General features: G+C 48.2%; 1 protein-coding gene across 1 annotated transcript in view; it reads right to left on the bottom strand.

The window, feature by feature from the left end:
* The window catches only part of TRPM1 (transient receptor potential cation channel subfamily M member 1), a 79,697-nt gene extending 77,199 nt beyond the window's left edge, over positions 1-2,498 (bottom strand). Inside the window, exons 1-2 of the mRNA XM_033190882.1 lie at positions 2,283-2,498; positions 1,732-1,811 (exon numbers count right to left, since the gene is read on the bottom strand). Of these exons, the coding sequence (XP_033046773.1) occupies positions 1,732-1,811; positions 2,283-2,498 (296 nt within the window). The remainder of the gene's footprint in view (positions 1-1,731; positions 1,812-2,282) is intronic.
* Positions 2,499-16,886: the final 14,388 nt, after the last annotated feature.

The following is a 16,886-nucleotide window of genomic DNA, read 5'->3' as shown; positions in this document are numbered from 1 at the left end:
ATCTGTTAAGCCTAATTGGTTTATGATGTTGTTCAAGCTTTCTATTCCCTAGTTGGTCTTCTGTTTAGGTGATCTATCCATAATTGAAAGTGGGGTATTGAAGTCTCCAACTGTCATCTTGAATTGTCTCCTTCTTCCTTTCTTTATGTCAGTTTTGCTTCATGCATTTTGGTGCTGTTTGAGGTACATATATGTTTATATTTTGTTATAATTTCCTGATGGATTGTCCCATTTATCATTATAAAATGTCCTTAATATCTCTAGTTACATTTTCTTGCTTTAAAGTATGTTTTGTCTGAAGCCAGTATAACCACTCTCACTTTCTGTGGTTGCTGCTTACATGAGTGGGGCGCAGGTGGAAGAAGGGAGCCTCTATCTCTCAACTGCATTCATCCAGGTCTTAGCCTCAGTAACAGGTGGGAGGGGACAGGATGAGAAATGCTGAAATCCTGCTCCTCCCTGGAAGAAGGATTTCTCCAGGTCCTGACTGGGAGCTGGTGGAGAGGGAGCTCTGTGTTCTTGGCTGCAGCAGTCTGGAGCAGAGTCTCCATCTTGCTGAGCTGGGCAGGGGGAGGGAGGAAACTCTTGGTTCAGATCCCACAGACTCTAGCCTTTTTTACTGAATTTTTGCTGGCTTTCTCTAAAGATATTTATTTACTTGCTGTTTGTCTTTGGGATCATTTCCAAGGGTTTAAATGGTTGGTTTTTTCATCTTTTTTTTAAAATCCATGCTGGGAACTGCATGGAGTGCATCAAGAAGGCTTGTGTGTGAGCCCAGAAGCACCTTTTGCCCTCTATTGCCTGGATATCTGGCTTCATGGAGGAGTGCAGTGCTGGCACAGAGAGTTCCCGGGATGGCCTATGTGCCATTGAAATAAGAAGGGACATGTGGATGCAACAAAGGGGAGATTTTTGTGACCGTTGGCATTGTTTCATAATGGCATTTTTTACCTCGGGGGCAATCACTGGGGTTTAAACAGGGAGGAGAATCTGCAGGGTGGTGTGGGTCAAAGGGCAGCTTGGGGATGTGGAGGGCCTGTGATTGCATGTGTGAAACAAATTTAAAACAGGTGATCTCGAAGAGTGTGTACTTCTGTGTCATGCTTCTATCTGCATGAATTTCATATTGGGTGAATATATGGATAAATTGTTCTTCTTCCCCCAGACTCAGTCTCACACCTTTTGCCCTTAGAGATGAGACATTTTAGCTAAATTAATCTCTGCTTGCATGACTTTACAAGGCCTCTGTTCAGCTTATAACAGATGCATTTTCATGTCAGTAAATAAAATTGTTTGGGGTTTTGTGCACAAGCCAAATCCTTTAATAAAGTCATGACTAGTTCATTCAATCGCTCAGATCTTCCCTGTGATGAAAATTTCTTTTCATCTAAATACATTATGAAACTCTATTAAAGAGGCCTGGAAAATATCCTGGAAACCTGTTGAAAGCCCTCAACTCCTTGATCTTGCTGAGACTAACAGGAATGATGTAGGCCCATTTGGCTATGAGAGTTTCGCATTAGGGTGAGTGGCGGATGGAAACTCTTTTCTGAAGCTATTTGCATGTTAATGGAGTAACAAGGAGCCCGAGTGACTCCCTAGTTAGTGACTCCCATGGGGAATGGATTCTGGCCACACTTTTGGACTCCTCTTTCTGCCTCCTACAAACACGAGAACAGTGGTAGACAAGCACTGGTTTGGATAATGTCTTAATCGTGGCTTCCAATTTACCTGTTAGCATCTTTTGTGCTAGGAATTACAAAGATACATTCCCGTTTGCAAAAGGTTTTCTCTATCCAAGATTTCTGACCCTGGAAGAGAGCGAGAAGTGGATATTAGACCAATATATTCCCAAGCCATCATCAGAGTCCATTCTTATACTTTTATAAAACAATATGTCTGCCTACAACATCTGAACAGTCATCTGCAATAATGGTGGATGCAAATCTTTAAGGATCTTAGCGCTAGTACCTTTTAAGAGAAATGGCTTGCAAGTATGTATTTAATGGTTCTCATTTTGCACCTTAATTCATCCCTATCCACCTGTTGAAGATATTTTTTATGCACAGCTCTGTGGTGGGAGCTGTGGGGATTTTCGAGGAGAAAAACTGCAGTGCAAGTGTTGTTCACCATCTGGAAATGGCACGATAGGGGTGCAGCTCATGGAGGCCACCTGCAGCAGAGGGAGGTGGGAGGGAAATCCCCTGTGGAGGCCCTGCTGGTGCTGGATGCTCAGCAGTTCCTGCTAGCTTTATCCCACATGGCCTCTTGTTCTCAGTCACCAGGGACATCTCATACAGAGGCTGGGCACTGGGAAATGAACCGGCCTGCATCTGAAGGGCCCCATTGGGTCTGCCTCCCCGGGTTTGTGGAGTCAGTTGACGGAGAGAGCTGGGGAGAGCCCTTCCTGCAGGCGGGAGGTAGGTGCAGGCAAGCTGCGGGGCAAGGAAGGGCTCATAGGAGGCAGGGAGAGCCAGCACCCTTTGCTGGATCTCCATGAGGCCTGGCTCAGTGCATATTTGTGCTGTTTGTGAATGTATGATGTGTGTGTGCTATGTTTGTGTATGTGTCTGATGGATGTGTGCTGTACGAGTGCAGAGTGTATCGTGATGCATGTGTGTATGTGTGATGAGTCTGAGCAGGTGTGTGTGCATGCATGTGTGGTGTGTGTGTTTGTGATGTGTGTGTGGTGTTATGTGTGTGGTATGTGTGCAGTGTAGTGTGTTGTGTGCATGACTATGACCTGTGTGGTGTGGCGTGTGCGTGACTATGTATGACCTGTGTAGTGTGTGTGTGTCTGTGGGGAACTTGTGGGGTGCTTGCAGGCATGGGGAAGTGGAGTGCTTAGCATGTGACAATCCTGAGATCTTAGAGAAACCATGGCTGGTTGAACCTCGTGTTCTTGGCCACTTTCCCACAACTGCCATGAGGAGTGCCCCATGTGCCTGTGACCAGGGTGGGACTGAGTTATCTGTGGGGTGAGGCTTGGAGCTGGCTTCCTGGATGTCCCCATTTACCCAGGCAGCAGTGCTGCTCTGGGAGGTCTCTTGTCTCTGGGGAGGTCACCTCTGCAGAGGTCTGCAGTGACAACCGCATGTCACAGAGGCCCTCTGCAGAGGGGTCATGCCGATGTCCCATTTGTTACTCTAGGAGAGCCTCTGTGCAGATTAGGGCCTGCAAGTACCCCCCAGACTCAGCCTTTCTGGGGAGATCCAAGTCGGCTTGTTACTTGGCTTTTTGAATAATAGAAATGATGATAATTCAAACCTTCCTCAGAAGCCTTCAAAAAGCAACACACTTTTCTCTGTAAATAATTTAATGACTGTTTAAAAACAACATCGCTGGCCTCAGATGTTGGTGCTTTTGTGCTAATGCAAGGGAGGCAGGCAGTGTGGGCTCAGGGGAGAAAGAAAGCACAGAGCGGGAACCTCTGAAGCCCTGCCCTGCCCTTCTGTTTTGCATTTTTCCCTTCTGTTTCACGCTTCTCCAGTGCAAGACAGCGAAGCCCAGCATGTGCTGCCTGGAAAGAAACTGTGCTTCCCTTTTGCATCTCATGCCTTACTTCCCAAAGAAGCTGGAAAGCCCTTGTTTTTCATAACATAGTGGTTGCAGTATTTGGACTATATGACAACTAAAGACAAGAACTCTAAACAAAGACTGAACTCCCATGAGTAGGTTATTTTTTCTGGAACATAAGATAGCAATTCTGAAGCTGTTTTTTGTGTCCTCTAGGACTGAACAAATAAATTAATATATTGCAGATGATCAGAGCTGGGTTTCTTACTGCTGGAGAAAGGAGTTACAAATATGGAAAGTGGGGAAGATCACAATGAACCCTATAGCACTGAGGTAAAATTAAAGTTATCAGTGTGAACTCATGACTTATAATATATAGAGACAGGTATAAAAACAGATATAAATGTATGTGTGGTCCCTCTCTACACATACACACATATATGTAGATACAACATATTGTATTAATTAACTATGGATTAGCAAAACAGATTGCCCCAAATCTTAGTGGCTTAGAACAACAAACATGTATTATCTCCCAGCTTCTATGGACCAAGAGTTGAATGTGGCTTAGCTGGGTGCTTCTGACTCTGGTCTCTCACAAGGATTTGACTGAGCTGTGGGTGGGGCTGTGATCTTAAGAGAAGGAATGAAACCCAGAAGGATCCATTTCCAGGCTCACTCATGTGGTTGTTGGCCCCAGGCCTCCCTTAACTCCTTGCCAGGGGAAACTCTCTCCAGGGCAGCTCACGAAGGGGCAGCTGACCACCCTCTGAGTGCGCAAGCGAAAGAGGGCATGCAAAACAGAAGCCGGGTCTCTTTATAACCTGGTGTCCAAAGTGACAGCCCATGGCTTTTGCCATAGCCCATTCATTAGCATTGAGTCACTCAGTCCATCCCACACTCAAGGGATGGGGTTACACAAAGCATGCATATCAGCAGTCAGGGACCTTGGGGCCATATGCCTACATACATATGCACATACGCATGCATGTCTGTATGTTTACACACTCATACATTCCCCGGCTCCCTGAATGGGCTTCACAATAACACCTCAATAGCAATGAGCACACCCGTGCTCCAATATTGGTTTCTAAATACCATTCTCCACTAAAAGGAATCCAGGGCTGGCACGGGGAAGTATAAGAAGAGCCTAGAACATCTTACTGTACCAGCAAGTGGGAAACTTTACTTTAGACATGGGAACATGCCAAAAGAACACAGTAGCTGCTTGAAGGGGCTCCCAGTGGCTTTCTCTGGGGTTTCTTGAGCATGAAAATGACTACAATGAAGAATTATAACCTTTAGACTTAAATAAAGACACATGAGTCCACACTGATATAAATACATATGTAAATAAATGCACAGGGGAGGGGGAAAGTTCTTTCTTCCGGTGGAAAGTCCCTATTAAATGTGGAAGGAATGATGGAATCAGAAAATCACCATTTGGCAACCATCAAGAATCTCTGATGAATGCTAAAAGTAGTGGGTAAAAAGTTTGAAGAGTAACAACGTATTTACATAATCTCAAAGTATCTCCAATGGATACTTATTAATTACAAAGGAGAAATTAGTAACTCCACAGTGGAGAATTCTGGGGAGAACCACCTAAAACAAAGTGCACACATCGCCTGTCATGGAACAAATATTTATCATGAGGCTCTGGATAAAACTTACCAAGAGGAATAAAAGTGCCCTAAGTGCATCATCTGAACCTGATCTGGAGGAAGGATCATCAGACAGCCCAAGCTGAGGGCCATCCTACAAAATAACCCACCTGCGTTCCTCAAAAACACCAAGGCCACGAAAGACAAGGAAGAACTGAGGGAAGATTTCAGAGGCTGGACACAAGATTTGGCACTGTCCTTCCCTAGCCCCCAGGCCCCACCCTCAAGTCCAGCCCCATCGTCCTCGACCCCGCCCCACACTCCGCCCCCTGTTCCCTCCCACTGCCCCGCCCTCTCAGCCCTGCCTTCCAGGGCCCGCCCCCAGCCCTGCTCCCTCTCACTGCCCCGCCCCTCTCCCCACCCCCTATTCCCTCTCATGGCCCTAGTCCTCGCTCCCTCCCTGCTCACTCTCACGACCACGCCCCCACAGCCCAGCCTTCGAGGCCCCACCCCCAGCCCTGTTCCCTCTCATGGCCCCGCCCCTCGTCCTTTCCACACTTTCCCTGGCAGCCCCTCTCACCGCCCTAGTGTAAGAAACCAGTGCTGGGGCGCTGCCCAGGAAACCTGTGCCAGCACAGCATGGGGAATCAGAAACTAAAGCCCAGGCTCTGAGCTCTTAGGCTCGGGCCCCTCATCGTGAAAGGGGGAAACGCAGCCTGCCCCACAAGATTTAATGCCACCGGCGGATGACGGAGCAACAACGTGCCCCTCACTTGCTTTTGTGGCTAAGTCTGTTCCATCATAAGGGGTGTTTAGATGCCTCCTTCAAGGCAAGGCAGGGCCCCCGATCCCCTCCCTATCGTGTCAGTGAAGGGCATCGGCCTTGCAATTTGTCCCCAGATTCCGAAAAGGAGGGCTTTTCATAGTGCCGAGCGCCAGCCCTTGCTGTGGCTCGGCACCAGGGCAAGTGCAGCTGGCGCCAAGGCCCGTGCCAGGCTCAATCTACTCACTTCCCTCTGCTTTGACTGGAAATTCGTCTTTTCCTAATAAAAACGCTAGCATGTGACTAACGTCCTTTCTCGGTGGGGGGTAGGGTGGAAGTGCTTTAGGTATTAACCATTCGTTTTTAAAAAGTTGATATAAGGAAATAGTCTCAGTCCAGCCTTGCAAGTTACTGCTGAGTCCTCAGAAATCTTCTAGAACCTACGAGGATAAACAAAAGGAGTAAGAGCCACTTTGCCTGCAGCCTCTTTCTTGGGAAGCACGATGAACAAATCCAGCCCTCCCTTTGTTCCAGTCTCTGCTCCACTGTGGCCTCTTCACCAGGGCTCCCTGACTCCCCATCTACCCCAAACCCTGAGCCCTGTTTTCCATAAACCTTCTCCCCCACCTTCTCCCTCTCCCCTCCTCCCCAACCTCGCACCAAAGCCACAGAGGCAGCAGCCCCCTTAAGTTCTCTGCTGTATCCCCTGTGCCTCCAGGAGTGCCTGGCGAGAGCTCAACATCTCCTAATGACTCAGTGGTTTACTCAGTCTCCCGGTGGAGCAGCGCCACCTGCTCAGCCCTTGCTAATGCCGCCTACAGCAGCAGAGCCCTGCAGCCTGCACTTGCCAGCAGGGCAAACACGAAGTAAGCCAGGTTACCCAGGAGAGGCACCGCTAACCCAGGGAGCAGCTCGGTCTCCTGAATCTGCTCAGAGGTAGTGTGCAGGTGAAAGGCAATGGGTGGAGGCCCCTCAGTCAAACTTTCCTCCTTCCCCTCCTGCCGCGCTCTGAGGCTGAACAATGCCAAGGTCATAACAAACGGCTGAACCCACCCTGACTCCTTACAGATTGGTCACGCAAGTTTCAGTGCAACGATAACCCCATTGCAGGGAAGACCCTGGAGGAGCCACCACCTGTGCTTGTGAAATTAAAGGAGAGAGCAGGGCTTCCTGTGGTTTGTTCACAACCCCTTCAGAACCTCCCCACCCCCATTAGGTGAGATACTGCTCACTCGTGCTAAATAATCCAGTCCATCAGAAATGGTTATTTTGAAAGCCTCTGTGCCGGATGATAGGAGCGCTGGCGCTGGAGATTGAAATCCCACTGAGATTTTAAAAGCGCTCATCCCAGCTGGGAAGTCTGCATACACTGGCTGAGTGAAGGGACAGTGGAGGTCGTCCTGGAGGCGGACTGCTGGCACTGCCACCATGCCCCCAACCCCTCTGAGCTGTGATTTTCTCATCTCTGAAACAGAAATGGCTTTGAGTGGTTTTGAGCCTTAGCTGGGAGCATATCTGTACAGTATCTGGGAGGTACTAGATTTAAATGCAATCCTGGTCATTATCAAATATGACTGCCCTGCTGAGGACCCAGCGATTTTTCATCTGTAGCCAGGACCATGTGTCCATGAAGGGCCACGGGGAGGCTGCGGGAAGAAAGTCCAAGAGCAGCAGGCTGAAGGGCAATGGGAAATATTCTGCCAGCTCTGCACTTATTTATTTTTTAAAGAAAGAAATATCTGCTACAAACATGGCCAAGGAAACCTTTGTTCCATCTGGGTGGGGGTTGCTCAGGTGCACATTGTCATGTTATTCTCTGGGTGTTTACGTCGTTTTAGAGTGAGAGGGCTGAGGAAGTGTGGACAGCAAGTGTCAACCCCGAGGAGAAGTCTTCGCCTGAAGGGGAGCCCAGAAATGGTGGGAGCTGGAGTGGAATGAAGGGTCATGGGGTGCTTTAACAATCTGATCTTCTAGAAGGTGTTTACACACACAGGTGGGGGTGACCCACAAGGAGGGGTACAGGAGGGTGCAGGGGGTTGGACCGAGACAAGGAGGGAGGCTGCAAAGACAGGGTGTGACTTTGGTCTGGGAAGACATGGCTCCGGGAAGTGGCTTCTGAATGTAAGAGCTGGTGTACTGTCGGGCGAGGCTCTGTTTACTCAAAGCCCCGTGTCTTGGGCCAAAATTAACAAGCAAACCCCACAATGAAATGAATGATGTGTGGACCAGTTTATCCAGAAGAAACTGCTTGTTTTGTATATATATTTAGAGCAGACAACTCAAACTCTCATTCCCACAGTGACATGTGGCCCACATATGGGCTTGGTTTGACCCTTTTATAAAAACTACACTTAGCTGCCATTATTAACCAAGAGGACGATTATACTTATGGCTTCTCTTGAAAGCCCTCAGGATGTGGGAACGCTGGCTGGTGTCCCAGCACAGCTGCAGGTGGCAGCGGGTTCCCACATCTGCACTGACAGCTCCCTGGGACCTGCCTTTGCCCGGCTCCTATGGGCACCTGTGGGCCCCACCTGGGGCAGCACCTGCGTGCCTGAAACTCTCCATGTGGGAGAATCAAGCCTGCCAGCCAGAGCACAAGCCGCCCAGCCTCATATGCAGAAAGGATGAAAAGCCACAATCACTCCTTCCTGCTCCACCCTCCCACCCGCTTACTCCACTGCCACTGGAGGTCCTGGCCTCGGTCCACCTGGCCATTTCTGGGTGGTTCAGCTGAGAGTCCTGCTCTGGCTTCTCAGGGATACTCTCAGGGATACTCTCAGGTCACATGAGATGCAGTCTCCTGCCCCTAGCTGCAGAGAGCACAGGTAGGAGGGCCCAGCTGAGGGTCACCTCGGTCCCATCTTGTGGAGTGTCACCTGCAAAATGAGGACGATGATGCCCCTCTCATCTGCCCCACAGGCTGGTGTGAGAGCCTAGTGACATCATGCATGGAAGAGCTTTGAAACCTAGTGTCCTCTGCTTCATCATCACCATCCTCAGGAAGGTGACAGGGCTGGCTTGCAGGAAATGCTGGAGGTGGTCGCAGCCGACCCGTCTCCTGGGCCGGGGTTCCCTTCTCCCCCGGTTTCTAACCCTCTTCTCTCCCAGGGGCTCTCCTCTGGGGACACCAAGACACCCTCCTATAGACTAGAGTCCAGGAAACAGAGCTGGATCTTTAAAGACAGTGATATTTTTCTTTGTGCTTTCTTTTTAAAAAAAATTGAGATATAATCCACATACCCTAAAATTCACCTTTTAAAGTCTGCAGTTCAGTGTTTTACATATAGTTCCAAGATTGTGAAACCGTCACCACTACCTAATTCCAGAGCACTTTGATCACCCCTAAAAACAGCCTGTAACCATTAGCAGTCACTCCTCATTCCTCCCTGACCCCGCCCAGCTCCTGGCAACCACAAATCCACTTTCTGTCTCTATGGATTTGCCTATTCTGGGCACTTCATATGAATGGAATCATTCAGTGTGTGGCCTTTTGTGTCTGGCTCCTTTTGCTCAGCGTCATGTTTTCAAGGGTCATCCAGGTAGTGCAGATCAGGACTTTACTCCTTTCTACACCTCTGTAATATTCCATTACATGAATTCATCAGTTGATGAATTTGGATTGTTTCCACTTTTGGCTATTGTGAAGAGTGCTATTAATAAGACATTTTTTCTTTTCTTTTCTTTTCTTTTTTTTTTTTGAGACAGAGTCTCGCTCTGTCACCCAGGCTGGAATGCAGTGGCATGATCTCCGCTCACTGCAAGCTCCACCACCTCCTGGGTTCACGCCATTCTCCTGCCTCAGTCTCCCAAGTGGCTGGGACTACAGGTTCCCACCACCATGCCTAGCTAATTTTTTTGTATTTTTAGTAGAGACGGGGTTTCACCATGTTAGCTAGGATGGTCTCCATCTCCTGACCTTGTGATCCGTCCACCTTGGCCTCCTAAAGTGCAGGGATTACAGGTGTGCGCCACCGTGCCTGGCCTTTTTTTTTTTTTTTTTTTGAGACAGAGTCTTGCTCTGTTGCCTAGGTTGGAGTGCAGTGGTGTGATCTTGGCTCACTGCAGCCTCCACCTCCTGGGTTCAAGTGATTCTCCGCCTCAGCCTCCTGCATAGCTGGAACTACAGGCGCCTGCCACCATGACTGGCTCCTTTTTTTTTTTTTTTTTTTTTGTATTTTTTAGTAGAGAAGGGGTTTCACCATGTTGGCCAGGCTGGTCTCGAACTCCTGACCTCAGGTGATCCACCTGCCTTGGCCTCCCAAAGTGCTGGGATTACAGGTGTGAGCTGCCGTGCCCGGCCAACATTTTTTCTTTTTATAGTGAATACAAAATAAGGCTAGGAAGAAAGGAAGGAAATTCATTAACTTGTTCATTTTGTGGTTGTGGGAGAGGATACAGACTTTTTCTTTACTTTCTTCATTGTTCATGTTGTGTTTTTAATTTTCTAAAGACCAACATAGCTTATTTTAAAAAAGAGGAAAAGGAGAATGTGCCCAGGGTCACCCAGCCAATACCAGGATGCCTCAGTCCAAAGTCTCCCCAACTATGGCCAGTTCCAAGAGTCCAGCCTCATAGTTACATCTTTGGCATTTCTGCAGCATCACTGATATTTTCATTTTCCAGTGGCACTGCTGGTTATCATTCCATCATTTAGGACATATGCATATTTAAGCTGCAATTGCAAATAATGGAGTGGTGTGTCTCTAATGCTAACAATTGTAATTAAGAACAATAAAAAGATCACAAAATGGAAGAAAGTCGTATCAGAATTCAAACAGTAGATTTTGTCAACATTGTTGGAGTTTTACTGTGAAAATGTGAGCACATGCCTGTTTGTTTTTGGAGCTTTCATTGCAGTTGTCATTACATGATTTACAATCCAATCGCATGTGTTGATGTCCTAATTCAAGGTGGTGCTGGCCAGATACCAGAAACATTTGTCGATTTTGCCTCCTGCCAGGCCACCCTCATCATGGGTAATGGGGTTGCTGATTTTTTGGGCAGAATGCAGGGTGTTACTAGTTAGCCCTGATCTGGTTAGTGCAAATATTCAATTAGGAGAACAAAACCAAACAAAAACAGAAGAGCTGCAATGCAGACCCTGAATTATCCAGGCTGGCCACACAGACAGCAGCCAGGGTCAGGCTTTTGAACCTTTGATATTTGCTTCTCTTTTTTTTTTTTAACTACTGACAGAAAAGGTACCCTGGACCCGCAGCCACAGGCCTCACACTTGGAGAAAGACCCTGGGCCCAGACTGATGGGTGTGCGACGTTCTGCAGTGAAGACCTGTGGGACTAACTCGTACGATCACTGATCTCTGACCGTTCCCAGGAGAAAAGCAAATGAAAATAGTCTGGGTATTGGATTTTGTAATTCTCTCACCCTTCAGAGAACTGCCTTCACACTGGTCACAAACAAGTGCTGTCACAAGCAGATAATTCCAGCAAGAGCATCTGCTGGACCTGAAGAAAGGGTCGGACCGCTGGTGAACACCTGGGGGATGTGGGGAGAACCATGGGGCATCAGCCCAGGTTGGGAGGAAGGGAGGGGAGGAGAGGGAGAGCGGTGAGGTTGGCCTCTAGCCCCTCAGGTGGAGCCAGCACAGCAGGGAGCTCCTGCGAGGCACGCACCTGCTGGCGTCAGACTCCACTGCTCCACCTGCTGGCGTCAGACTCCACTGCGCCCCATTTCCACAGTCACGTAGAGATAAGCCAGGCAGGTGCTCCTAACACAAGCTGTGCCTTGCAGATGTGTGCAGCCCCCTTCCCCATCACAGAGGGGACCCAGGCGTGGCCCTGGCTTTTTGGCATCATGCTCTTTCTAGGGGTGGTGACCAGGGACATGATGTGCCCTGTAAATGGGCGAGGCCCTGGTTTCTGGGTGCATGTGGGTGCTCAGGTCAGCATCCCCACCTCTCCTAGCAGGGGCCCCAGGGACTGAGTGGAGCCAGCACTCCTCCCTGTCTCCTCCCCTTGGGCCCTGCTCCTAGGTGGAACCCGGCCCAGAAACTTGCTTCTAGAAAGGGGCCCACAGATCCTGTGCCAGCGTTCTTCAAAGCATTCCTCCGCTGGTCTAAGTGAGGTTGTTAAAAACGTAGATATATGACAACCTAGGCAATGGGAGGAAATGTTTGCAAATCATATATCTGATAAGGGATTAATATTAAAAATATATTAATATTTAGAACACCCTACAACCCAGTAACAGCAAACAAATGAACAAACTGATTAAAAAATGGGTAAAGGACTTTACACATTTCTCCAAAGAAGATGTACAAATGGCCAACAAACATGAAAAGATGCTCAACATCACTCATCTTTACTGGGGAAATAAAAATTAAAACCACAGTGAGATACCACCTCATGTCCGTTAGGACAAACACTCTGAAAAAATAGGAAATAACAAGTGCTGGTGAGGATGTGCAGAAATTGGAAAACTTGTTTACTGCTGGCAGGAATGTAAAAGAGTAGCGCCACTGTGGAAACCAGTATGGCAGTTCCTCGAACACGAAACACAGGATTATCCTATGATCCAGCAGTCAAGCAGGTCTCAACAGGCATTTTTATTTTTTTTATTTTTATTTTTTGAGACAGAGTCTTGCTCTGCCCCCCACTGCAGGCTGGAGGGCAGTGGCACGATCTTGGCTCACTGCAAGCTCCACCTCGTGGGTTAACACCATTCTCCTGCCCCAGCCTCCTGAGTAGCTGGGACTACAGGTGCCCGCCACCACGCCCGGCTAATTTTTTGTGTATTTTTAGTAGAGAGGGGGGTTTCACCGTGTTAGCCAGGATGGTCTCCATGATCCACAGACCTCGGCCTCCCAAAGTGCTGGGATTACAGGCGTGAGCCACCGTACCTAGCCTCAATAGGGATTTTTACACTTCCATAGCAGCATTACTCACAATAGCCAAGAGATAGGAGTAAGCCAGGTTTTCATCGACAGATGAGTGGATAAACAAAATGTGATCTATCCACACAATGGAATATGATTCAGCAGGAAGGGCATTCTGACGCATACCACAACAGGGATGGACCCTGAGGACATGGTGCTAAGAGAAGTAAGTCAGTCACAAAAAGACAATTGCTGTGTGATATGCAGTACCTAGAGCAGTCAAACTGATAGAGACAGGAAATGGAATGGTGGCCGCCAGGAGCTGGTGGGAGGGAGGAACAGGTAGAGTTTCCGTCTTCTAAGATGAAAAGAGTTCTGGGGATTGGTTGCACAACAGTGTGAATGTACTTAACACAACCTGTACATTGAAAAATTGGCAAGATGGTAAATTTTATGTTATGTGTATTTTACCACAATTAAAACAACATTTTAAATTAGAAATGCAGATATCTGGGCTCCACCCTAGTCCTGGTGAGAGGTGAAGCCCACTGGGCTTCTCAGTCGGGTGGGGACGTGGGGAACTCTTCTGTCTAGTTAAAGGATTGTAAACACACCAATCAGCGCTCTGTGTCTAGCTAAAGGTTTGTAAACACACCAATCAGCACTCTGTAAAAACACACCAGTCAGCGTTCTGTGTCTAGCTAAAGGTCTGTAAACGCACCAATCAGCACTCTGTAAAATGGGCCAATCAGCTCTCTGTAAAACGGACCAATCAGCAGGATGTGGGTGTGGCCAAATAAGGAAATAAAAACTGGCCACCCTAGCCAGCAAGGTCAAGCTGCTCTGTTCTGTTTCATAGTGGAGGTTTGTTCTTTTGCTCTTTGTAATAAATTTTGCTGCTGCTTAGTCTTTGGGTTTACACCACTTTTAAGAGCTCTAACACTCAACTGCGAAGGTCTGTGGCTTCACTCTGGTAGTCAGCAAGACCACAAACCCAGCAGAAGAAAGAAACGCCAGATACGTCTGAACATCCGAAGGAACAAACTGTGGACATGCCAGACTGAGGGACTATGGTGGGCATTTCATGCTAAGCCCCATTAGGATTTGGGGGCAGTCATATGAGATTAACCATATGTGTTGCACTCAGCTTCCTACTATCTGTGGGGGCCTTCCAAGCCAAGGTTTCAAAAACCTGTTAAGTTCATCATGTTGGGGGAATGCGTCAGAGGAGGTGACCTGATGGGAGCGTTAGCACCTGGACACCTAGCAGGAGAAGTCTATTGGCAGAAGTGCCTGGAAGATGGTGAGCTGGTGGGATGCAGCTGGGCTCCCGGTGGTTTCTTGGGTGATGGGCAGGGCTAGATTGAGGGTGAGGCAAGTGAGGCACTCATCTGGGGTTTCAGAAATCCGGTAATTAGGATAAGTAACATTTAATGCCATATTTTTTAAAAACAAAAACTGTAGGAAATTCATGATGAACACAGTATGGAAACTGAAGACAGGCTGGTGTTGTCTTATGGTCTTGCATTATTGTGCAATAGGAGTGGTCATTTCCAGGCAGCTCATAATTCTCTGGCCGTGCGGCGAGTGTGTCCCCAACTGGGTGGGTATCTGAGGGTTAACAACGATGGGCCAACATGTTGGGTAATGGAAGGCTTTATATATAGTCAATGTTTTTTTGGTTGTAGAACTTTCATTAACTTGTCTCACTTGGTTCAAAATCTGGGAGGATATTTTGGTAAGTGTCTATGAAGTATATATTGCTCCTTCCTCCACAGAATCCAGTAGGAGTTGGCTTGATGCCTGTGACAGGTCATTGGTGATCAGGGCCTGCTGACCCTCGTGCTGGCCCACATCACTGCGGGAGAACAGTGGGGAGGCCTGTGTGCAACAGCACATTGTTTGGGCTGTGGTGGACAGGGGACCGAGACAGGCCTGAGAGGCGCCCGGGGTGCTGTAACTCGAGGAGGCCCAGGGTCACTGGCTGGGGAGAGAGTGTAATTGATGAGAAGGGCCAGCTGCCCAGGACGGTTCACCGCATGGTTGAGGAAGCTGTAGGGCCCACACTTGCACCACCTCTGCAAGGCTTGGAGCTTGCTTTAGACATAATAGATTAGTATCATTTTCCTCAATATGGTGTCTCCAAAGTGTGTAAGCTTTCGGGTCCCAGAACACCTGCCTGCCCGTGTGAAGGGGCACCTGTGCCGTGTGGTGCACAGGGAGCCGATGTCACCTGCGGCAGATGATCCTGGACTGGCCTGGAGCACTGTGTCGGGGTGGGAAGTGACTATGGTGTGTGTGTGTGGTTTTTCTTTGCTTAAAATTTAAAACAAATTTTAAAACCCTAAACTAATATGTGCTCAGTGGAACAAATTAGAAGTATACGGAAATACTGAAACAAAAAAGTGATTCTTTTTTTCTCCTCTGCAACCCTAGCCCCCAACGGTAACCTGCGTGAACACTCTGGTGCATTTCCTTCAGCTATTTCCTCCTGCTTCTCAACACACATGTTCTTGTTACGGACTTTTTAAAAGGAAACGTTAGCAAAAATTATGGGAGTCTTTTTGAGTCATTACACAGAGAGCTTCCTCACCCTTCAGCCAGCTGCATGTTCCCCAGTGTGGCTGTCCCTGGCATTCTTGCTTTCTAGGAGTGATTCCATGTGGTATTTTCCATATGAAACTGCACCCTGGGGCCAGGCGCAGTGGCTCATGCCTGTAATCCTAGCACTTTGGGAAGCCGAAGCAGGCAGATCTCATGAGGTCAGGAGTTTGAGACCAGCCTGGCCAACATGGTGAAACCCCATCTCTACTAAAAATACAAAAATTAGTCAGGTGTGGTGGTGGGCGCCTGTAATGCCAGCTACTCGGGAGGCTGAGGCAGGAGAATCACTTGAACCTGGGAGGCGGAAGTTGCAGTGACCCGAGATTGTGCCACTGCACTCTAGCCTGGGCAACAGAGTGAGACTCCATCTCAAAAAAATAAAAAAAACTGCACCCTGGAAAAAAAATCTTCCCAACAGGCCTGAATGGTGCCAGAAACCTTTACTATTAAGGTCATTTCTTTGGGTTTAAGCTTTGAAAGTGGCTCTTAAAGTAAAAACACAGTAAACAGTGTGGTGGAAGGAGAACTTTGGATTTAGACATACCTAAGTCAGCTTCCAGATCCACCATTTCTTTTCTTTATAACTTTGGCCAACTTACTTAACTTTCCTGAGTCTTGATTAGTTTGTCTATGACACGGGGTCATGAGGCTGATTTTTCATGGTTTCTGTAAGGATTAAGTGTGTACAACTTCAAGCCCAATATCTAGCAGAGATTGTTTTCAGTAAACAATTTTCAAGTTTAAGCATTAGCTGGTAAAAAAAAAAAAAAAAGTGCAACGAGGGTAAGAGTTCTGCTTCCATTTCAATGGCTGGGATCTGTTGGGTACGTTGGGTGGACTCATGACATTGTCTGCAATTCCCTCATCCATGGCCAAGGAAGCAGGAGGCCAGTGGGATGGCAGAGCTGAGAGTGAAACCCGGGCCTCGCCCGCTGTTCCGGAGACGGGACACAATGAGACAGAAACCCTTCACTCCAGAACTCACAGCCCAATCATCAGCCCCAACAGTGCTGGACGTAAGTCTTGGTTTGTGTTTCTTCCAAGGTTTTTGCAAGTATTTGACCACTCTGCCCTTTGTGGACAATGTCACCATCCCTGTTAAATGGACTTTTGGGGCTGCTGGGGACCAGCATGCACATGTGAAGTCAGTGAGCGCCTCTCAGGTTTAGCAGGTTGGCCAGTTCGCAGCAGTCGGCTCTGAGAGATGAAGACCCAGGATGGGGCAGATCTGAAGGGCAGGGAAGGGCACTGATGGGTACTCCTGAAGGGCTGGACTTGGGAGCAGCAGGGGTTGCTCCTGGCAGGCAGGCCAGATGGGAGTGGCCCTGCAGAGAAGGACGGGGGGTGGCACGTGGTGGCGAGGGCGGGCGAGACCCCCAAAGGGGTTGACATGTGCGCTGTGTTCCTCTGGGACTGTCCTAACCCAGTGTGGTCTGCAGTGACTGGTGACTCATGGTCAGTGTCTGGGCTGCGCATATATTTATAGTTCCCAAACATCTCACAACTCAGCTTGTAAAACTTGGGAGAGTTATGGGGAAAAAAAAAAATCTTCAAAAGTTCC

This window comes from Trachypithecus francoisi, unplaced genomic scaffold (genome assembly GCF_009764315.1).
Source record: "Trachypithecus francoisi isolate TF-2019V2 unplaced genomic scaffold, Tfra_2.0 Lachesis_group3, whole genome shotgun sequence".
Taxonomy (NCBI): domain Eukaryota; kingdom Metazoa; phylum Chordata; class Mammalia; order Primates; family Cercopithecidae; genus Trachypithecus; species Trachypithecus francoisi.
The sequence above is the reverse complement of the archived record's forward strand: the minus strand, read 5'-3'. Positions and strand labels throughout refer to the sequence as shown.